Raw genomic sequence first — 23,643 nt, 5'->3', positions numbered from 1 at the left:
TTATACCTTTAAAACCCACCTTCAATGCCCAATTCTTCTTGCAGTTCAGTCACAGCTTGTACTTTTTCTGCAAAAGGTTAAACGTCCTTTCCCTTTCTCCACACAAAAAAAACTTGGAATGTTTTTTCTATGGTAATTCAATAAATACTCTGAACAGAACACAAAATGGAAACCAGTGAACAACACAGTGGATTTTATTCAAGACAGGTCGGTGCAAAGCACAATATTAGGTCTCATTTGTGGGATACGCTGTGCCTTTCATTTCTCCACATACAGAAGTACTTAGAGGAATTGTATTTATATGCCAAGAAAGAGTTAAACTGCAAAATCTTACCTTTATCTGCTGGCGTCGCAGCATAGCCAATTCTCTCATATCTCGAAACGGTTGGAGTAGATATTGGTAGAGTTCTGTAGTTGCTTCAGATAAAGCAACATAAGCATCATCTTCCTCCTGGTAAAGTTCCAGCAATTCTACCATAACCTCTGTGATCTTGTGTTTCTCCAAAAGCTATGTACAAATCAGAATTTGATCTACTATTAGAATTTCTCACTCAATCTCAATTTTTTTCTACTGTTGTTAAGTTTTGTACATTGACTCTGGCAAACTTTCAGGTGATTAATAAAGCACATTCAAAAATAAATTTCAGTCTAAGAAATGCAAGCAGTGAAACATGCAATGCCCAAAATGTGACACTTCTATTTTGTATAAACCTGTACTTTGCATAAAATAAAAAATACTAGGGGCTTCTGTTGTGGGTAATTTTAGTCTTTACTGGGGACACTAGAAACTCTTATGAATGCCAGATTCACAAGGCAGAATATTTAGGACAAACGACAGATGTGACTGAACCAAGATGTAGCACCAGGCTTGATAGAAATGAAGGAGACACACAAAACAAATAATAGAAATGAAAAAGCAAAAATACAAGATTAAATGTGTGAGACTTGCATCAAAGAGCAGAAGGAATTTTGTCACAAGAATGAGCAGTTATGGAACACACTTTAAGGATTAGAGTTTAAAGCAAAAACAATCGCAAATTCAAGATTTATTGGATAGAGTTCAAGAGATTTGGGAACAGGGTAGATAAATAAGATTAGAACCAATGGCTCATGCAGAGGGTAAATATCATCACATACTATTTGAGTTTAATGACCTCCTTCCAAGTTTTAACTTCCATGTTTAAATTGCATGTATGAAACATTTTGCACCAGTTATATTATCAGTTACTTCAGTGACACCAATGGAAAGATGAAATGGATGGAAAAATAGAGCTCAGCAATAAGCAGTAAAAAGCTTTGTGAAGGCCTCAAGTTATTAGGCTAAGTTAGCCACCTTTAAAGACAAAACCCTTGTTATAAAATCTTAAACAACATGACATTTAGCGCGATAGTAGGAACTGCCGATGCTGGAATCTGATGTAACAAGGTGTGGAGCTGGAGGAACACAGCAGGCCAGGCCGCGTCACAGGAAAAAGGGTCCCGACCCGAAACGTCAGCTTTCCTGCTCCTCTGATGCTGCCTGGCCTGCTGTGTTCCTCCAGCTCCACACCTTGTTATGACATTTAACGTACTGTTATCACTAGACAACTGATTAATTCAGCTATTCTCCTATCCCCTGTTCACAATTTGATGTCAGCAGCAAACTTTAATACTCATTCCTCAATTCCGAAGACCATTTCAATATACATTCTTTTAAAATACCAAGGATGTGTTCCCAGTTCAAGAAACATCATTCGCCATTATCCTTTATATTCTGTCCTCAACTCATTTTCACTCTTCATAGGCACATCCTCCTTGCTCCCAAATTTTAATGCCTTTGCTATAGACTCTTTTAGAAGCACTTGATACAACTGCTTCTAAAAGTTAAGATCATTAGGTAACACAATTTAATGTAATTCTTTTAAAATAACTACAATGTAAAACACTTGGAATTATACATTCATTTACAGATCTGTCTTAAATTACAGCACAGCTATCAGTCATACCTTGTTCCCAGCAGCTACACTAATCTAAAGAAAAGGATTTTAGCGGACTGAAGGAGAACTAGCACTATCATGCAAAGGCCAAAAATACTGATCGAACTGGAGTACGTCAAACAGAAACAGACATACAGAATAATTGCCAAAGACCACTGAACCAAGCATCGTTAATGTGTTTAAGATACAAGTAGATTTGTAGTTCAAAAGGATATTGAGGGCTAAGGGGAGAATGATGGGTTCAGATTAACCAAATAAAGATTATATCTTATGTCAAAGCTTATTAAAATAATTTAACTCTTCATTAGTTAAAAATTGTAAGGCTGCAAGTAACTTTAAAAGACATTGATTTCAATATACATTTTTACTGTGATACCCTTTTTCAACTCTTCAGACTCTAGGCAACTGCAAAGTGAAAACTGAGTGAGGAGCTTTCATCATAGACCATGGATTTGGGGTCCAAATGTTGAGCAAAGGGTAAATTGACAAAATCAAATCTTTCTTAAATGGAGGTGGACAAAGCCAGCATTTGTTGTCCTTGAACTGAACGGTTTACTCAGCCGTTTCAGAGGACGGTTAAGAGTAAATCATTTTGCTGAGAGTCTGGAATCAGACACATAGGTAAGATTGAGCAAGGATGGCCGATTTCCTTCCCTGAAAGACATTAGTGGACAAAAGGGTTTTTGTGACAATCAATGATAGTAATAGTAATAGTAATGGAATAGTAATGAAACTGAGACTTTTTTTTAAATTCCATGTTTATTAACTGAACTCAAATTCTACCACTTAATGTGTTGGGATCTGAACCCACATCCTATTGCCTAGCTTCTGGATTACTTCTCCAGCGACATGACCACTGTGCCATCATCACTTCAAAATATATAATAATTTTCTTAATTGTAAAGTAATAGGCCTCTTCTTAGGAATGAACTAGAAACCTCATTACTATTACTACAAGTCTGGTTAACAGGACTGTAATGTAACAAGTTTCACATTATTGACGTAATAGGCAATTGATTAAAGGTAAGTCTAAGAAAAATTCACAATCAAAATCCAAATAAATTAAATGTAATGGCATTGACTGTTAACACATACGATCATGATTATTGATACAATTAGCAAATCACTTGATTATTCAAGAAATAGGCTTTCTACGAAAAGCAATGAAAATGTACCTATTCACAGGCCTTTTCTGCAGCAGTTGCAGCAGCAAATGGACCTCGGAATATTAGGCCAAACCCACCAACAAAAGAACAGTCTCCAGCATACTGATTCTACTCCTAATGATTGCATCTGTCCATGCAGTGGGATAGGAGGGCAGTTTTTAAAAAGCAAGCAATTAACTAATAGTCAGTATAAATGTATTTGAAAGAAATGTTGTCAGATCTCATTTTTTTTAAAAAATGGTAGCAAAAAAAAGGTAATGATGTGCACCATCACTGCACCAAAAGGCAACCTGCCCATTCAGTTATTTCACATTGATGATCAATACATAATAGGATCCACTGGAGGTGCTGCTGGGGGTGGGGGTGCTATAATTGGAAGTGGGTTGGAAAATTGCAGTTTTCATTCATCTAGTATGAGTCGCAAGCTAAACCTCATGGCAATTAGGGCCTCACTGGTAGCAAAACACATGAATGGTCTGGCAACTGAATTCCCATCTTTATTTCTGTTGTCTCCTCATCTTCTTCTGGTGGTCTTGTCATCAGATGATAATTGATAAATGCATTTGTCATGCTCCAGTTCTAATCCTTCTGCTGTACAATGCTTTTTCATGGCAGACCACTGTCAAACAGGACATGCACAATGTAAAGTATTAATTGCACCTCCAGATTTATGGAGGCACCAAAAGCGCAGTTTCAAAATGCCAATGGCTCACTGGATGAGATACTCTATGATCACGGTGGGCTTGCTGTACCACTCTCTTGCTTCATAGGTGGTGCATCTCTCAGTAGTCATGAGCTAAGTTTGAAAGGGATATCCCAGAAGTCAGCGATCATTTTAATTATTTAATGGGACATGAACTTTCCAGGCTAGGCCACCATCGATCTCTAACTGCGCTCTAGATTGTGGCCTTAAACCAATATAGTTCGTGTGTTGTTAGTACACCAACGTTGCTACTTTAAAAAGGAATACAGGAATGATGCAGACAATCGGTCATGATCTTATCGAATGGCAGAGCAGGATTGAAGAACTGAGTTGCTTACTCCTGGATCTATTTCTTGAGTTACATTAAGGAGTTCCAGGATTTTGACCCACCAACAGTGAAGGAGTGACAATGTAAGTGAAAATCAGATTGGTTTTTGGCTTCAAAGGGAACTAGTAGGAAGTGGCATTGCCATGCATCTGACATATTTGTCCTTCTGGGTCAGAAAGGTTGCAGCTTGGGAAGTGTTACTAAGGAGCACTGGTGAGCTGCAGCTGTGCAGCTTGTAGATAACGTGCAGTTCTGCCACACACATCTGTTGTGGTCGCAGTGAATGGGATATCTGTCAGGCAAGTTGTTATGCCCTAGATGGTGTCAAGCTTGTTGAGTATTGTTGGAGAAACACTCATCCAAGTAAGGCGGAGTATTCCATCACAGTCTTGATGTTTCTTGTAGAGGTGGATAGGCTTTGGGGAATCAGGTGGCCACTTGCCACAGAACTACCAGCCACTAACTTGCTTTTGTGGCCGCACTACTTAAATGGCTGATTCAGTTTCTGGTGAATGGTAAAAAGATGTAAATAGTTTGTAATTCAACGATAGTAAAGCCATTGACTATCAGGGTTTGGATTAGATTATCTATTACTGGAGATGGTCACTGCCTAGTACTTGTGTGGAACTATTATCATTTCATTAACATCTTTCAGTTCTGAAGAATCATATCGGACTTGAAACGTTAACTGTTTCTCTCTCCACAGTTGCTGCTAGACCTGCTGAGTTTCTCCAGCATTCTCTGTGTTTAGTGTTACTTTCTACTTATCAGCTTAAGCCAAAACACTGCCCAGGTCTTGCTGCATATGGACACAAGCTGCTTCGGTATCCAAAGAATCACAAATGGTGCATTTGGATTATCATCAACAAACACCTCCACTTCTGAATTCAGGATGACGGCACGGTCATTGATGAAGCAACCGAAGTGGGTTGGACCTGGGGCATTAACTTATAACAGTTCAAGGAGGAGGCTCAACACCACCTTCAAAGGCAATTATAGATGGGCGATAAATACTGGCCTTTCCAGCCACACTCAACAAATTCTATCACAGGAACAAAAACCAAGTTGCTGGAAAAGCTCAGCAGGTCTGAGGAAGGGTCACTGGAACCGAAACGTTAACACTGTTTTCTCCTTCACAGATGCTGCCAGACCTGCTGAGCTTTTCCAGCAACTTGGTTTTTGTTTCTTATTTACAGCATCCGCAGTTCTTTCTGTTTTTATTCAACAAATTCTATCGTTTTGCATGTGTTCACTATAGGAACACAACAAATTGTTCTGAGAGGCAACTTTAATGTTCTATATACTTAGCACTGCTGATGGCAAAAGGTATATTTTGTACTGGCATACAAAGTTAATAATTTAAAATGACGGCGTTATTCATGCATTGACCATTAAGAATAAAATTTATATTATGTGGCAAGTAAAGGAAAAGACACCGAGTCAACCATTTTGATCATATAGATTATGTAACAAAGCAAGAATAGTCAAATGCTGAAAAAATGGAAAGGTTGAAAATCTGAAAATAAAAGCAACAATTTTTCAATTTGACAGATGCTATTATTAACAAAGATAAATTTGGATTAAGCACTGCTCAACTGCATTAACTTTAGTACTAAAAAGAAACATCCATGGAATTAAATTAATTCTAGTTAAATAAATCCAAAAACAGAGCTTCAGAATCTCAGAAATTACAGCACAGAAAGCCAGCACCTTGGTTCATGCACTAAGTATTTTTTTAAACAGTAAGAGCTATGTGTAGGCAGATTTTTTTTCTTAATTTTTATATTGTAGTTACATTTATCTGAAAAGCTACCACCATTATACTTATTTTTTTGTCTATTTGATACAGATGCCACTACATCAAGTATTAAAGATGCAGATTTGTAGCAAAAAAAAAGCAGTGATTTGCTTTAATGACATTCTGGGATGCAAAGACCACCAAAACAATGTGAAGATTTTTAAAAGCTTCATAACTTCCTTCTCATTCTTTGAAGTATCACAAGTAGAATTAACTGCAGAAAAGCAGACATGCCCTGCTGACAGGGTAGACATGGAGAGGGTATTTCCTCAATGGAAGAATCCAGACTAGGGGTCACTATTTAAAAATCAGTGGTTGTTCATTTAAAACTGAAATTTGGTGAAAGCTTTTAGTGGGTCTTGAGACTTATAAAAACATATGCAGGAGTAGGCAATTCAGCCCTGAGTCCCACCATTTGGCATGATTATGGCTGATCTTAATTTGGCCTCAAGTCCACTTTCCTGCTCATTCTCTTAACCCATTACTAATAAAAATCTGTTTATCTCTTCCGTAAATTTACTCAATATCTCAGGATTCACTGCACTCTGGGATAGTAAACTCCAGATTCACGACCCTTTGAGAGAAGTAATTTTCTTCCATCTCTGTTTTAAAACTGCTACCCATTATCCCTAAAACTATGAACCCTCGTTCTCGATTGCCTCACATGAGAAAACATCCTTCCTAAGACTACTTTGTCAATCCCTTTATACCTCAATTAGGATTCCTCTCATTCTTCTAACTTCTAGAGAGTACAGGCCCAAACTGCTCAACCTCACTCATTAAGACAAACTCCTTAACTCTGGACTCAATTTGGCAAACTTCATCTGAACTGCCTCCAATGCAACTGCATCTATCCTCAGGTAAAGGTGACCAAAATTGTACACAATACTCCAGGTGCTGACTCACTAATGCTCTGCGAAGTTGCAACCATACCTCCCTACTTTTATACTCTATTGTTTTAAGAATAAATACCAAAATTCCATGTGGCCTTCTGTATTATCTGCTTCACCCTCATACTAGTTTTCTGCATTTTTGCATGGGTACATCCAGATCCCTCTACAATGAAGCACTCTGGAGTTTCTCTCCATTTAGATAATAAGTCACCTTTCTATTCCTCCAACTAAAATGTATAACCTCATATTTATCACATTACAGTAAATCTGCCAAATCTTGGCCCAAGGAGATTTGACACACTTCATGAAAATGTGGTGGAAGCACAGTCCTTGAATTTTTATTAAGACAGGGGCAATAGGCAAAGAAGTGATAATGGGTATGTAGAAATGAAGATTTGAGTTTATCAAATTAGTCAAATTATTGAACAGCTGAGCAAGCTTGAGGACAAAAGGCCTACTCTTACTCCCATTTCTTATCTATGTTCATAAATTGAATTGTTTTTCCTGCATGAATCAAAAACAGAAAAACAAAATAAATCAAGTCATATAAAGACTCAGAGATATTTCTTTTGAAACAACTAGACACAAAAGCAGATAGACACATCTATATATGAACTATGCTTCATTATTTTTCTTTTAAAAATATCAATTTGATCCATTTAATGCAAGAAAAAACTTTTAAATGCATCAACTCATCACTGTACTGCAATTTGGTGCAGGATGCAGTTTAACATCAGTAAAAGTCTATAGTTTTTTTTCCTTCAACGGGTAGTTAGGAAAAGGTGAACAATAATGTTCAGCTGTTTGTCCATTTTAAAAGGAGTACAGTTAATATCAAAAAGTTGCCACCATGGTTGAACTAACCCACATAAATTCAGCCTCAAGATGACAGAGATAGATACCACCACTACCAAAAGGAGGTGATGATTTTGTTGCTGAAATTATAAAGTTATTGTATGTTGCGTTCTGGAAACATAATGTCTAAAACAGGATATTTTACAAGTTATTTTATTGTAAAATTCTTATGTTGCATGGTATAAGTACAAAACTAAACTTAATTCTGCAACAGGACATGTTCTGCCCTACTGATTATAAGGGTAAATCAATGAGACAGTGAAACAATTCATTGAAAATCAGTTTGTGAAAGTTTGAAATGCAAAGTACACCACATAATACTTAACATATCACTTTCGTTCCTCTGTAAAAGGGTTAAAAACTTGAGGCAATACACATTTCACGGGTGTTCAGAACAGCTGGTTTTACTTGTCACTGCCAGTCTCAGGCTATTCTACAATGATGTAGTTGTGTTTGTAGAAGAGTTTGACCTACCAAGGTTGCAGATCACGTTTCCATCATGTAAATCAACAGATGGCAGGCAGAAAAAGTTTAAAACAAAGAGATGCAAAGGTTCACAAATGTCCACACTGGTTTGATGACAACTAAGATTGATTTCTACAAATAGTTTGATTACTTGGATCTTAAGCAAATCAACTTGTAAAATTTAAGTGCCATCACCACTTTACTGGCAACTAGTCCTTAAAAATAAATTTAAAAACTTCAATTTATATAGTGACTTTCACAGCAGCATGTTTCACAGTACTTTATAATCATTAAAGCACTTTTTAAAAATGTGTAATCACTTTGTGCCCATCAAGCTCCCACAAACAGCAACATTATAACGACCAGATAATTTGTTTTTGGTATATTGTCTAAGGTATAAATATTGGCCAGAAAATCTCCCCTGCTTTTCTTCTTGATGGTGTTTACATCCACCCAAGAGGACAAGGAGCGCCTCATTTAAACATCTATTCTGAGCTATAGCATACTTTACACTCCCACAGTACCAAACTGGAGTGTCAACTTCTATTTTTGGGTTTATGCCCGGAAATAGAACATGAATCCACAGCTCCCAATTCATAGGCTTGAGTATTAGCAACTGAGCCACAAATGACACTCGAATAGCTGATATTAAAGAAGACAAAAAAGTAGTTTGCTTTCCAAGTACAACAGCAAACAGCAACAGATTACTTCCGACCTAGTTACTGATTCATCAAATGAAAATTGCACAAATTGATATAAAGATATATATTTCATTTGTAACCCATTTGGATGGTTATTACTAACCCAACTATTAAGCCAAACATGGTGACATTGAGAAACTAAGACTAATTTTTACATAAAAGATTAAATAAAATGAAGTTTTATTATATAAAATGCGATATTCTGTCATACGAAATCAAGTAGTCTCACCTCCTGCAACCGCTTTTTGGCTCTCTGCAATACCTCTTCATATCCTTTCTGCCTCAGCTCACTCAAGCTCTCATAATATTCATCCGGGTTATCGTTTTCAGTGAACAGGAGATGAGAAAGAATTTTCCATCCACAGACATCCAGAGCATGGCCAAGGTAAACTTGAAGTTGTAAGCACAGCGAGTCCATCTCTCCATCAATCACTTCAGATGCACCGAAGAGCACTGACCACATCCCTGAGGGTTCTTCAGGAAATACTGGCAAACAAGGTTCTAACTCCGAATTCACGGCACAAAGTTGCTGATGAATGGATCTCAAATCCTGGAAGGAGAACAGACCAGCCCAGCTACAATCATCGGGTATCACAATATCCTTCTCTTGGTCCTGATCCCTATCGGCTGCCTTGGCAGAATCTTGGAGATGAACAGTATCCTGAACCGGGCCTGAAATATCTGCCTCACTTACAAGGCAATCCATCGATCTTGTATCGCCCAAAGGAACCGCAGAGAGCCCCGGTTCTTCTTGAGGTGGCCTCCTTACTCCGATTTCCCTTGCTGTTGGGCTCTTGATGCTGGTCCGTCCTCGGGCTGGACTTCTGAAACCAGGCTCTCCACTCCGGGCCGGACTCTGGACCCCAGCATCCCATCGAACTGAGCTCCCGGCCTGGAATCCCTGGGATTTCTGGGCCCCCTCCTCATCTTCCTCTACCTCCCGCCTTAATCGCTGGTCCCTCGCTCCAATCCTCTTCCTCTGGACAGTCCTGTTGTGGCAGGTTATGGCAAACTTTCCTTCCACTTCGTTCCAAGCCACGATGAAAACAAACTTGTGTTTTTCCTTCTCGTCGAAGGCGTGGGGTCTCACAGCCACCCAGTCCGACTCCAAGTTGTCTTCCACGGCGAATGACATCGTCTACACGCTCTGCCCACCCAAGATAAGGGACGCTGGAAAATAAGGAGAATATCTCCCCACGCCAGGAGACAATTGCGGCCACACCATCCGTTACAAGTTCAGAGCTGGACCAGCCATCTTGGCTCACACCATTCCTCCTCCTCCTCCTCCACCGCCGCCTGCCCCCTCAGCCGCAACTGTCCCACCATCCAGACCCGCGGGCGGTCGCCGGTTGCTAATAACTGCTGCTGAAAGTAGCCTTAGATCTCGTCCCCCTTCGGCTCGGGCTCGACACGAACTCCTTAATTCTTCTCCCCGACTCTCCCTATCCTCCTCCTCCTCTTCCTTCTGTCGCTTCTCCAGAAAGATCTCCGAGACAATGCGGACTCCTCACATCACGTGTCAGCATCTGTTTACAAACGGACGCGGCAACGCTCGCGACGACGTACAACCCCGGCAACCTCGCGCCGCCAATGGAACGTTGCCGCTCGCGCCGTTCGATTGCAGATTCCCCCTCCTTCTCCTCGCGCCTGACTTCCTACAGCCTCGCGGGCGACTTGTGAATGGCGCCCGGGGTAAAAGGGGTGTAGGGAGGACAGCAGGTTGCGTCACAAAAACCGTTCACCCCCCAAACTATAATGTTGCTCACTTTCCAGTCTCTCCCTCCCCCACCCCTAACACATACACGCGTGACGTAGCGCATACATTCGGACGCGCGCACGCCAACTCGTGAACGAGAGGGCGCCGCGTGTACAACGGGACGCGCGCAGCAACGGTTATCCATCCGATGGCCTCGGCATGAACAGCGTCCACTGTTCGGATCTGATCTCATGCATTGCGACGATGGAGATAGGGAATGTGTGTATGAAATTGGGTGGATGCAAAAGTTCCCATGTCCACATTTGTGGACGGTGCAAAAATTTAAGTGGGAATGTGAGGCAACTACAGATGGATTTGGACAGACTTAGTGAACAGGCAAGATCAGGACAGAGCTTAAACAGAAGTTGTTCGAGAAACTCCGCAGGTCTAGTAACATTTGTGCAGAGAAAGCAGAGTTAACGTTTCAAGTCCAGTTCTTCACACCGTAATGTGGAACACTACAGAACGTAACGTGGAAACGTGAGGTTATCTACTTTGGTAGGAGAAACAGATGTGCGTATTATTTTTAAAACGGTAAGAGAAAATGAACTGCTGTGGCACCATAAACTTGTAATCTTAAGGCAGAGGTAATAGTCTCCTGATTTTGAAGAGAGTTATTTTTATTACTATTTTGCTGTGCAGATATTTGGGTTTTCTTCTTCTAGTCCTAAACCAGAACTGACTGAAATAATCCAGCCAGAAAATCCACCACCTGTACAAATGGGTTTTGACTGTCTTCTGTTCAAGGTCAGAAGTCAGACACCAGGGTTATAGTCCAACAGGTTGATTCGAAATCCCAAGCTTTTGATGCGCTGCCCTTTGTAAGGTGAAGTGAGGAAAAGCAAACAGGCACAGAATTTGTAGGCAGAGAGATCAAAAGATCATACAAATGGCTGAGTGGAATGTCGAATAATAAATCTCTGCAGGTGATCAAAAGTGTTAGATGCTGTGTGTCCACAGTAAGTGAATGGAATGACCTATAATCCAATTAATTGAGGCAGAGAGATAATTATAAAAATTTTAAAATAAGGTGATGCTGGGGACAAATCAAACTGCTGGAATAACATGATAGGTGTGAGTCACATGCTGAGGGTCTAATCAAAGTAACAAGTAATCCAGACTGTACAAACTAATTAAGGTAGAGAGATCATAACAAGTTATCAAGGTGTTGGTGTTAAAACAGGACAGTAAGGAAGTTCAAGTGTAATAAACTTCATATCATCAGTGTTTGTAACTGGGCACCCTGTTTCTTTGCCAGATTTTAACAAAGTCGATTTTTCTTAGGTTCAGTTTCTTGAGCTGGGCTGAATTGGCGTTTTCTTAAAAAAATTGACTTCAAACTTTTGCTGAAAATTGTTATCTTCTGATTGACCAGTCTATTTTTAGTCATGAGAAGTGAACAACTTGTTCAATTGCTGGATCTTAAATGTATACAGCTCAGTATATTGAAGGCCAAAATTATGACAAGTTGTATTCATGGTGGGCAAGATACACAAGAATCATAATCTGAACAAGGATTTGAAATTATATTTAGGGCATTGCATCAGGAAGTGGCAGTGTGCTGAAAGACTAGTGCTTTTTTTCTAATGTGGTTTCTGTTTTTCTATTTAAGCTTCTTGAGATTGGAACTAAATTCTTCAATCTGAGAACTGCCAATTTAGGAGTTTGACCTAAGTAGTAAGAGTTTGACTTTGCAGTAAATGTTCCTTAGAAAAAGTAGAATCCCTACAGTGTGGAAGCAAGCCATTCAGCCCATCAAGTCTACACCAACCCTCCAAAGAGGAGCATTCCACCCAGACCCACCCCATCCCTGTAATTCCCATGGCTAACCAACCCAGCCTGCATATCCTGGACACTATATGCAATTTAGCATGGTCAATCCACCTAACCTGCACACCTTTGGACAGTGGGAGGAAACCTGCACAGTTACAGGGAGAATGTGCAAACACACAGACATTTGCCCAAGGCTGGAATCAAACTCATGACCCTGGGGCTATGAGGTGACAGTGCTAACCACTGAGCTGCTGTGCTGCCTAGAAGAGAAGGATGAAAGGCTAGCAAAAATCGAAAGAACTACAGATGCTGTAAATCAGGAAAAAATAACAAAGTTGCTGGAGAAGCTCAGCAGGTCTGGCAGCATCTGTGAAGGAAAAAACAAGATTTAATGTTTCGGGTCCGGTGACCCTTCCTCAGTACTGGTGGTGGCTGGGAAAACGTCAGTTAATATGCAGAAAATGGGGAGGTGGGTAGGGTAGGGAGTAAACAATAGCATAGAGCCCAAAGAGGGAGAAAGACAGTTGGACAGACAAAGGAGTTGCTAACGATCAGGCTGGGAGGGTGAATAGTTGTTTATGGGAACTGTTAGTGATTAACAACAGGGGGTGTGTGATGGCAGGTGATGTGGTAACAAGGCCTGGTGTGTGGGATAGGGGGCTGGGATATGGGAGAGTTTAGGCCCTAAAATTATTGAAATCAATATTGAGTCTGGAGGACTGTAGGGTCCCCAAGCGGAAAATGAGGTGTTGTTCTTCCAGCTTGCGTTGGGCTTCGCTAGAACACTGCAGCAAGCCAGAGACGGAGATGTTGGCCAGGGAGCAGGCTGGTGTGTTGAAGTAGCAGGCAACAGGTAGTTCAGGGTCTTTTTTGTGAGCAGAATGTAGATGAACTGCGAAGCGGTCACCAAGTCTACGCTTCGTTTCCCCAATGTAGAGGAGACCACATTGTGAGCAGCGAATGCAGTAGACTAGATTCTCGGAAGTGCAGGTAAAATGTTGCTTCACCTGAAAGGTATATTTGGGCCCTTGGATACTGGGGAGAGAGGAGGTAAAGGGGCAGGTGTTGCGTCTTTGCCAGTTACAGAGGAAGGTGCCGTAGGGCTGTGAGGAGGTGTTGGGGGTGAAGGGAGTGTGGACCAGGGTGTCCTGGAGGGAACGGTCCCTGCGGACAAGGGAGGAGAGGGGAATATGTGTCTGGTGGTGGCATCTTGCTGGAGGTGGCAGAAACGGTGTCTGATGATCTTCTGGATGTGGATGCTGGTGGGATGGTAGGTGACGATAAGGGGAACCCTTTCGCTGTTGCGGGAGGGTAGAGAAGGGGTGAGGGCGGAAGTGAGGGAGATGGGTTGGACCTGGTTGAGGGCCCTGTTGACAACGGAGCTGGGGAATCCTCGGGTGAGAAAGAAGGTGGACATTTCGGAGGCTCCCTTGTCGAAGTTGGCCTCATCTGAGCATATGCGACGGAGATGGAGAAACTGAGAGAATGGAATGGAGTCTTTACAGAAAGTGGGGTGTGAGGATGTATAGTCCAGGTAGCTGTGGGATTCAGTGGGTTTGTAATGGATATTGGTGGCCAGTCTATACCCAGAAATGGAAACAGAAGTGTCGAGGAAGGGCAGGGAGGAGTTAGAGATAGACCAGGTGAACGTGAGGGCAGGGTGGAAATTGGAGGCAAAATTGATGAAGTTTACCAATTCCAGACGAGAGAGGGAAGCAGCACCGATGATATCATCAATGTATTGGAGAAAGAGTTGTGGGTGGGGGCCAGAATAGGACTGGAACAAGGAATGTTCCAAGTACCTAATGAAGAGACTGGCATAACTAAGGCCCATGTGGGTACTCATGGCAACCCCTCTTACCTGAAGAAAATGAGAGGAGTTGAAAGAGAAGTTGGTGAGGGTGAGGACAAGCTCAGCCAAGCGGAAGAGGGTGGGGATGGTTCAGGTCTTTGCTCCAGTAAGAAGCGGAGAGCCCTAAGACCCTCCTGGTGGGGAATGGATGTGTAAAGGAATTGCACATCCATGATAAAGAGGAGGTGGCTGGAACCGGTAAACTGGAAGTTTTGAAACCGGCGTAAGACGTCAGAGGAATCATGGATGTACGTGGGCAGGGATAGGACCAGGAGGGAGAAAATTGAATCAAGGTAGGAAGAGATGAGTTCTATGGGGCAGAAGCAGGCTGGAAAAATGGGTCTGCCCAGACAGTCCTGTTTGTGGATTTATGGCAGGAGGTAGAAACGAGCTGTGCGGGGTTGGGGGACTATTAGCTTGGAAGCAGAGGGTGGAGATCACCGGATGAAATGAGATCAGTTACCGTAGTGGATACAATGGCCTGATGTGCCATGGTGGGGTCATGGTCCAGGGGAAATTAGGAGGAGGTATCTGAGAGTTGGCGCTTAGCCTCTGCAATGTAGAGGTCAGTACGCCAGACTACAACAGCACCACCCTTATCGGCAGGCTTAGTAACAAAGTGAGGGTTAGATCTGAGTGCACGGAGTGCGGTCAGTTCGGAGGGAGATAGGTTGGATTTGGTGAGAGGGGCAGCGAAATTGAGGTGACTAATGTCACATCGACAGTTCTCAAAGAACAGATCGAGTGCAGGTAAAAGGCCGGAGGGAGGGGTCCAGGTGGAGGGAGAATGTTGGAGTTGGGCAAAGGGGTCTGTGGGACGGGGAGAGGACTCTTGTCCAAAGAAATGAGCACAGAGGCGAAGACGGCGAAAGAAGAGTTTGACATCATGTTGTGCCCGAAATTCATTAAGGTGGGGACACAGAAGAATAAAGCTGAGGCCTTTGCTGAGTACGGAGCGTTCAGCATCGGAGAGCGGAAGGTTAGGAGGGATGATGAATACCCGACAGGAGGTGGGGGGGGTTTGGGGAGGGGATAGAGTCAGAGGGAAAGTGAGGAGAGAAAGGTTCCAGAGGGCCATGGGTATTTTTGAGTTGTTGCGTCTTGTGGGCCTTGATGCCTGAAAGGAAAAGAAAATGTTTCTTGTTAGCACGTCGAATGAGCCAGAGGATGAAGTGGAACTGCAGAGTGGTGCAGCCCTGAGCCAGTGTGTTGCAATGCTGTTGGAGAGAAAGGTTGAGAGTGTGCACATGACGCTGCATGGCACTGAGTGTGGATCTCAGGATGCGGCGAGAGCAACTGCCCATGGAACGTCGAACACCATGGAGATATCTGTGATCCTGGGAGGCTATCTGGTAGAAGTATTCAAAATTATGAATTTGGATAGAATAGTTGGGCGAGGGGAAATGTTCCCACTCACAAAAGGATTGAGAACAAGAGGGCATTCCTTTAAAGTAATTGATAAATGAAGAAAAAGTGATATGAGGAATCTTTTTTCACAGAAGTGTTTGAGGTTTGCGATAACTGCCAGTGAGTGTGGTGGTGGTAGGATCAATCACAGTCATCAAAGGGTAATTAAATAGTTATTTGAAAAGGAACAATTTGCAAGGTTACATGGAGAAGACAGAGAATGGCATGAAGTGAAATGCTCATTTGGAGAGCTGGCACAGACATAATGGACCTAAAAGCGTCCTTCAGCACACCAACAATACTCTCTAATTCTGTGAAATGCAGACTTAACTGAACTAATCAAAAAAATTAACACATTCCTCATTCACTGTTAACTAAATTGATATGGTTATGTCACTGAGGTCTGAAAGAGACTAGAATGATGATATGCTGCTGATCAGATATTAAAATTTTTAGGGTTTGCAAAGAGATAGCCAAAATTCATTGTTTGTGATATGCATTGTGTTATTTTATGTATTTCTAGCACTTTCCTCTGAACAGATTTTGTTTGCAAAATTCCCCCATATATTCGGAAGCAGGATCACAGAATTACAGAATTGTCATGGTGTAGAAGGAGGCCATTCAGCCTATTGTGCCTTTATCAATTTTATTATCTAGTGCCAGTCTCCTGCCCTTTCCCCATATCAATGCTCACATCTTATATTCAAATGATCACCCAATATCCTCTTGAATGCCTCAATTGAATCTGCCTCTATCACATTTCCAGACAGTGCATTCCATACCCTAACTACTCACTGGTTGCTTTGTGAAAAAATTTATTCTTACATTACCCTTGCCTCATTTGAAAATCACTTTAAATCTATGCCTTCTCATTCTTTTTATTTTTACAAGCAGGAACAGCTTCTCCCTATCTACTATGTCCAGCTGCTCATGATTTTGAAAACCTCTATCAAAACATCTCTCTTCCTTCACTCCAAGGGAAACAATGCCAAGTTCTTCAATTTATCCTTATAATTGAAGTTTCTCATTCCTGGAACCGTTCTTGTAAATTGCTTCTGCACTGTCTCCAGTGCAGTCACATCTTTTCTAAAATGTGGTACCCATAACTGTGCAAAATACTGTACCTGAAGTCTAACAAGTGTCTTTTACAAGTTCAACATCACTTCTTTGTTCTTGTCATCTATGCCCCTATTAATAAAGCTGAGAGCACTGCTCTCTCTACTGTTCTGCCACCTATAACAGTCTGTGCACATATACACCCAGGTCCCTTTGCTCCACCACACCCCTCCCCCCCACCCTTTAGTATTGTACCCCCTATTTTTATATTGTCTTTCAATGTTCTTCCTACCAAAGTGCATCAGCTTACATTCCCTGCATTGACCATCATCTGCTACCGATCTGCCTATTCCACCAACTTGTCAATGTACTTATCTGCATACATATCCTGGAAAAGTAGTACTGGTCAGTCTGTAAATTCATTGCTTTCAATTTCCATAAATTATTTCTCAGCTAAGCAAAATCTTATGCAATTGCATTTCTCTAAGAATATCACCATAAGACCTAGGAGCAGAAGTAGGTTATTCATAAAAATCCTCCTGTGCAGAAAGAGACCATTTGGCCTATCAGGTCTATACCCAATCTCTTATCCTATCCCTGCATTTACCATGGCTAATCCACCTAAACGACACATCTTTGGACTATGGGAGGAAATTGAATCACCCAGTGGAAACACACACAGGCATGGGGAGAACATGCAACCTCCACACAGACAGTCACTAGAGGCTGGAATTGAACCCAGATCCCTGGTGCTGTGAAGTAGCATTGCTAACCGCTGAACCAGCATACTCCCCTATTCAGCCCATTGAGTCTGCTTCTCCATTCAATGAGGTCATGGCTGATGTGATAATCCTCAGAATCAATTTTCTGCTTTTCCCCATAACCCTCGATTGCCTTACTGATTAATAATCTGTCTTTTTCAGCCTTGAATACACTAAATGACCCAGCCTCAACAGCCATTTGCAGTAAAGAATTCCACAGATTCTCTACCTTCTGAGAGAAGAAATTCTACCTCGTCTCCAACTTAAACGCGCAGCCCCTTATTCTAAGATTATGCCCTTGGGTCCTAGACACTTACACAGGAGAAACAACTGTTCTGCACCCACCCTGTCAAGTTCTCTAAGAATCTTGTATGTTTCAATTGCATTATCTTTCATTCTTCTTTATTCCAAACATTCCTTATCTTACCTGATTTTCAGATCCAGGATGACAGAAAGCACAGACCAGATTTTCTGTACTTAACAAGAATTATAGAAAAAAATGTTTACAAAGCGGAAGGATAGATTAAGGGATCATTTTATGTGAGAACCTAAGCATTTGTGTGTGCATCAATGTGGAACATTTGTATTCTATTATTTAGATTATGTTATGTCCAATAAATACAAATCTCTTTTCATCTTGCACTTATTAGGACTTGATGCAAGAAATGAAACTTGGACAGGGAATAATAATTTGTACAACATATGAAGAACCATAGTCTAATTGTGGTACAACGGATTACCACCCTATTCACATGCTGTATCAATTGTTGTTCCCTCTCAAAGTTTGGCTTCTTGTGTCCTGTAGTGTTAGGCTCAAAAATGACATCTATAAGAGATCATTAAGGGTTAATTGTTAAGAGTTACTTGGACATGGCAATAAGTAATTGAAGGAAAATACATGAAAAACAGGCTCAGTGTCCCCTCCCCTATTTCTGAAGAAGGGTCTAGGCCTGAAACATCTCCCCTTCCCCTCCCCCATTTCTGAAGAAGGGTCTAGGCCCGAAACGTCAGCTTTCCTGCTCCTCTGATGCTGCTTGGCCTGTTGTGTTCATCCAGCTCTACACCTTGTTATCTCAGTGTAAGAGCAGCCTGCTTTGGCTGGAAGGTGTCTGTAATGACCTTGCCTTGACTTGGGAACAGGCTATTTTGCAGTGATACCTGGATTTGTCTGTGACCATCGAATACAGAAGAATGCTTTGACAAGTCCTCTGGAATGGCAATAAAGCACTTATCAGATTCAGAATAGTATTAATTTGGAGACTTTAACCAGCTCTGGGGGTCCTTTCACCATGGGTGATCCCTCACTATCGGACTGGGGTCAAAGACCTCTAAGTGCCAACTGTCACCGAGGAGTCCCCAATGGGCAGAAGACAGTGAGACTCACTTGTTGAATACGTCTAAAGTAGTTTAAACAAATAAATTCATTCATTAGTTTGCATATATTTAAATTAGATTAAGCAAATAAATTTGCTTTGTTCTTTTACAGCAAAAATATACTTTATTCATAAAAATAACTTTATATACATATGTAGTCACTAAAACAGTTCAGTTCTCTGCAGCAGCACATGGACGAACAAACAAACATTGGAGTTTGACTCTATCCAACAAACAAATCAAAGGCATCTCTTACTTGTGCAAGATTATATTTACATGCATTTGAGGCACCGATGTGTCCGATAACTGAACGGACACCTATTTAAATTGGGCAGAAAGACCTTAAATGGTGGTCTTTCACTACTGCACCATGGTGGCAACTGTCCCAAGCTTTAGTGCATCCAACAGCACGTAATCCTGGACTTGGAATGAGCCAGTCTGCAACACTCGGTTGAGGTAAACTCTTTGTTCTGGAAGACCAACAAGTTTCAGGCAGATTGAAGAGCATCTTTCATTAAATTGATGGTCGTCCAGGCACAATCAATGTTTGTATCGGTGTGCATTCTGGGGAACAGTCTGTAGAGCACACGTTCCTGCGTCATGGAGCTGGTCACTTGCTAGTCCAGGTTCTAAAGTGGTCCACTACGTCGGTGCTGCCTCCTAGCTGCACGTACCTTTCCATCTGCTGCCGGGACATAGGGGTTGTACTATGGATTGTAGCAACCCTGCACCTCTGTGCAGGGAGAACAAACAATGATGCTGCAAATGGGACGGAGAAGGGACCCTCAAATAACTTCAGGAGACACTCACATTGCTTCTGAAGGTCACATCGAAGTAGCCCCCACTGGGGAAATTCTGCAGACAGACAATATTTGCTGCTTGGAATCCACAGCAATCCAGGAGGACTCTCCTCATAAAGAAGGTCTGGTTGATTCAATCCTTCCTCATGTTTTTCACAGTCACTCTGACTGTAATGTGGATCCCCGGCCTTGGGTGTGGGCACGAGCAGAGGCCATAGCTTTGGTTGGCTGGTCACTGAATTAGCATTAGGCTGAAGCCAGATTGAAATCCACCAATTTCAGCTCAGCTCAATCAATGATCCTCCAAGTTCTGCTCACAATTACAAACCAGTGAAGATCACAGGATCTTCTGATGATGAAGGTTCTCAGCTCAGACTCATCCTGGGATAACCACCTTCTGGTTCACAGTTCTCCCCTGCCAGGTAAAAAATTTGTTTTGCATCACAGCACACATGTCTTCTTATATTCATTTTGATCAGATTGTAAAGAACCCAGGCAGCACTTCCAGCTTAATATTCCAGTCCTGATGCGTGCAGAACAAGGAGCTTTGACTTTGGGTTCCTTTTTAGCAATATTTAAGTTTCATATCATCAAACAATACTCTTTCCAAAAACTTCAGTGAACACATGTCTGATTGTGTCTTTTAACGTCACAGCATATAAACAGTTAAACACTCACTGGTTTGGCAATCCTACCCTTTATTTTTAAAAAATGCTAGTCAACTAAGGAGTGGGAAAAGTAAGGAGACATTCTACTTCTCCTCATCCAATCATAACAAGAATTTTTAAGGAAGTGTGAAGGAAGAGCCAATCATATTCTGACAGCACATTACAACAAAACTGACTGGCACCAGGCCATCATATTTTCACGTTTACTCATTTAGGTTAACATCAGACTGCAGTTATTAACTACTTAGCTAACTTGATGATGCTGGCTGTACTATTGTTATGGGATGATTACATTTTTGTGTGAAGCATGCAAACATTCTGATAATTATGGACTGTTATCCTCCCTGCCTGCAAGGTATTGCATCGCATGTAGACAGGGTAGTTAAGAAAGCATTTAGAACACCTGCCTTCATTGTTCAGACTTTTGAGTATAGGAGTTGGGACAGCAGGTTAAGGTTGTACAGGATGTTGATGAGACCCTTTCGGGTAGTATTGTCCAGTTAGGAAGGATATTATTAAGCTGAAGTGGGTTCAGAAAAGGTTTACCAGGATGTTGCCGGGACTGGAAGGTTTGAGTTATGGGGAGAGGCTGGGTAGGCTGAGACTTTTTTCACTGGAGTGGAGGAGTTTGAGGGGTGATCTTATAGAGGTTTATAAAATACAAGCAGCATGGATAGAGTGAAGGGAAGGTGTCTTTTCCCTAGGGTGGGGGATTTTTTCAAGGTGAAAGGAGAAAGATTTAAAAAAGACATGAGGAGCAACTTCTTTTTACACAGAGTGGTTCATGTGTGGAATGAACTGCCAGAGCTACAACATTTAGAGACATTTGGATAAGTACATCCTTTATTCATTCACGGGATAAGGGTGTCACTGGCTAGACAGCATTTATTACCCATCCCTAATTGCCCCGAGGCAGTTCAGAGTCAACCACATTGCTCTGGGTCTGGAGTCACATGTAGGCCAGACCAGGTAAGGATGGCAGTTTTCTTCCCTAAAGGACGTTAGTGAACCAGATGGGTCTTTCCAACAATCAGCAATGGATTCACAGTCATCACTAGACTCTCAATTCCAGATATTTATTAAATTCAAATTCCACCATCTGCCGTGGTGGGATTCAAACCCAGGTTCCCAGAACATTATCTGGATCTCTGGATTAACAGTCTAGCAGTAACTCCACTAGGCCGTTGTCTCCCCCAGTACAGATAAGGCGATGAACTCTGGGCATGATTGGGAGCATGGCACTGGGATATCATAGCGATTACAGAAACGTGGTTCAGGGAAGGGCAGGACTGGCAGCTTAATGGTGCAGGGTATAGATCCTGTAGGAGGGATTGAAAGGGGGGCATAAGAGGAGGGGGAGTGGCATTTTTGGTTAGGGATAACATTACGGCTGTACTTAGGGAGGATATTCCTGAGAGTATGTGCAGTGAAGTTATTTGGTTGGAACTGAGAAATAAGAAAGGGATGATCACATATTGGGATTGTACTGTGGGCCTCTCAATAGTCAGCAGGAAATTGAGAAGCAAATTTGTAAGGAGATCTCGGATATCTGTAAGAATGATAGGGTCAATGTGGTAGGGGATTTTAACTTTTCAAACATAGACTGGGATTGCCATAGTGTTAAGGGCTTGGATGGAGAGGAATTTGTTAAGTGTGTACAAGAACATTTTCATCTTCAGTATGTGGATGTACCTACTGGAGAAGGAGCAAAAATTTACCTTCTCTTGGGAAATAAGGCAGGGCAAGTGACTGAGGTGTCAGTGGGGGCACACTCTTGGGGCTAGTGATCATAATTCTATTTGTTTTAAAATAGTTATGGAAAAGGATAGACCTGATCTAAAAGTTGAAGTTCTTAATCGGAGTAAGGCCAGTTTTGATGGTAGTAGGTGAGAACTTTCGAAAGTTGATTGCGAGAAGCTACTCCCAGGTAAAGGAATGGTTGGAAAGTGGGAGGCCTTCAGAAATAAGACAATGAGAGTCCAGAGGCAGAATATTCCTGTTAGTGTGAAGAGCAAGGCTGGTAGGTGTAGGGAATGCTGGTTGAGTAAAGAAATTGAGGCTGTGGTCAAGAAAAAGAAGGAGGCATTTGGCAAGTATAAACATCTAGGATCAAGTGAATCCCTTGAGTATAAGGGAAGTGGGAGTATACTCAAGAAGGAAATAAGGAAGGCAAAAAGGGACCATGAAATAGTTTTGGAAAATAGGGTTAAGGAGAATCCAGAAAGATTCTACAAATACATTAAGGACAAAAGAGTAACTAGGGAGAGAATAGGACCTCTTAAAGATCAACAAGGCTGTCTATGTGGAATTGCAAGAGATGGGTGAGATACTAAATGAGTATTTTGCATCGGTATTTAATGTGAAGAAGGATATGGAAGCTGGAGAACTTGGAGAAAGAAATAGTGACATCTTGAAAAGTGCCCGTTTTACAAAGGAGGAGGTGCTGGACATCTTACAATGCATAAAGGTGGATATCTTCCCAGGACCTAATCAGGTGTATCCCAGAAATTTGTGGGAAGCTAGGGAAGTGATTGTTGGGTCCCTTGCTGAGATATTTCCAGTAGCCATGGGTGAGGTACCAGAAGACTGGAGGGTGGCTAATATGGTGTCATTGTTTAAGAATGGTGGTAAGGAAAGGCCAGGAACCTATAGACCACTGAGCCTGACATCAGTTTATTGGAGAGGATTCTGAGAAATAGGATCTGCATGTATTTGGAAAGGCAAGAACTGATTAGGAATTGTCAACATGGTTTTGTGTGTGTGGGAAATCGTCTCACTAACTTGACTGAGTTTTTTGAAGAAGTGACAAAGAAGATTGGTGAAGGCAGGGCAGTAGATGTTGTCTATATTGCCTTAAGTAAGGCATTTGACAAGGTTCTGCATGGTAAACTGGTTAGCAAGATTAGATCACCTGGAATCCAGGGAGAGCTAACCATTTGGATATCAAATTAGCTTGAAGGTGTGTAACAGAGGATGATGGTGGAGGGTTGTTTTTCGGACTGAAGGCCTGTGACCATTGATGTGCCACAAGGATTGGGTCACTGCTTTATGTCATTTATATAAATGATTTGGAGTGAATGTAGGAGGATTGGTTAGTAAGTTTGCAGATGGCACCAAAATTGGTAGTGCAGTGGACAGTGAAGAAGCTTACAAAAACAAAGTTGCTGGAAAAGCTCAGCAGGTCTGGCAACATCTGTGGAGGAGAAAACAGAGTTAACGTTTTGGGTCCAGTGACCCTTCCTCAGAACTTCCTCACTGGACCCGAAACGTTAACTCTGTTTTCTCCTCCACAGATGTTGCCAGACCTGCTG

At 41.7% G+C, this 23,643-nt stretch overlaps 2 protein-coding genes across 2 annotated transcripts in view; one reads left to right on the top strand and one right to left on the bottom strand.

Moving 5' to 3' along the window:
- Nucleotides 1-226: 226 nt before the first annotated feature.
- Nucleotides 227-10,655, bottom strand: LOC125481901 (junction-mediating and -regulatory protein-like). The gene is made up of 2 exons (XM_048593847.1): nucleotides 9,115-10,655; nucleotides 227-508 (listed from the first exon to the last, which is right to left on the bottom strand). Exons 1-2 carry the CDS (start codon nucleotides 10,018-10,020, stop codon nucleotides 227-229), a joined length of 1,188 nt encoding a protein of 395 aa, XP_048449804.1. The 5' UTR covers nucleotides 10,021-10,655.
- Nucleotides 10,656-10,777: 122 nt separating this feature from the next.
- dmgdh (dimethylglycine dehydrogenase) overlaps nucleotides 10,778-23,643 on the top strand; it is a 184,340-nt gene continuing 171,474 nt past the window's right edge. The window contains exon 1 of the mRNA XM_048592254.1: nucleotides 10,778-11,175. The gene's annotated coding sequence lies outside the window, so the exon portion shown is untranslated. The remainder of the gene's footprint in view (nucleotides 11,176-23,643) is intronic.

Source organism: Rhincodon typus, chromosome 3, assembly GCF_021869965.1.
Source record: "Rhincodon typus isolate 14 chromosome 3, sRhiTyp1.1, whole genome shotgun sequence".
In the NCBI taxonomy this organism is placed as follows: domain Eukaryota; kingdom Metazoa; phylum Chordata; class Chondrichthyes; order Orectolobiformes; family Rhincodontidae; genus Rhincodon; species Rhincodon typus.
The sequence above is the reverse complement of the archived record's forward strand: the minus strand, read 5'-3'. Positions and strand labels throughout refer to the sequence as shown.

What these genes read in the sequence shown, in the direction of transcription:
- LOC125481901 (XM_048593847.1), bottom strand. Translation starts at nt 10,020, where the DNA reads ATGTCATTCGCCGTGGAAGACAACTTGGAGTCGGACTGGGTGGCTGTG. An exon ending in CCAAAAAGCGGTTGCAGGAG is followed by an intron (nt 509 to 9,114) that starts GTGAGACTACTT and finishes ATTTGTACATAG; the next exon opens with CTTTTGGAGAAACACAAGAT.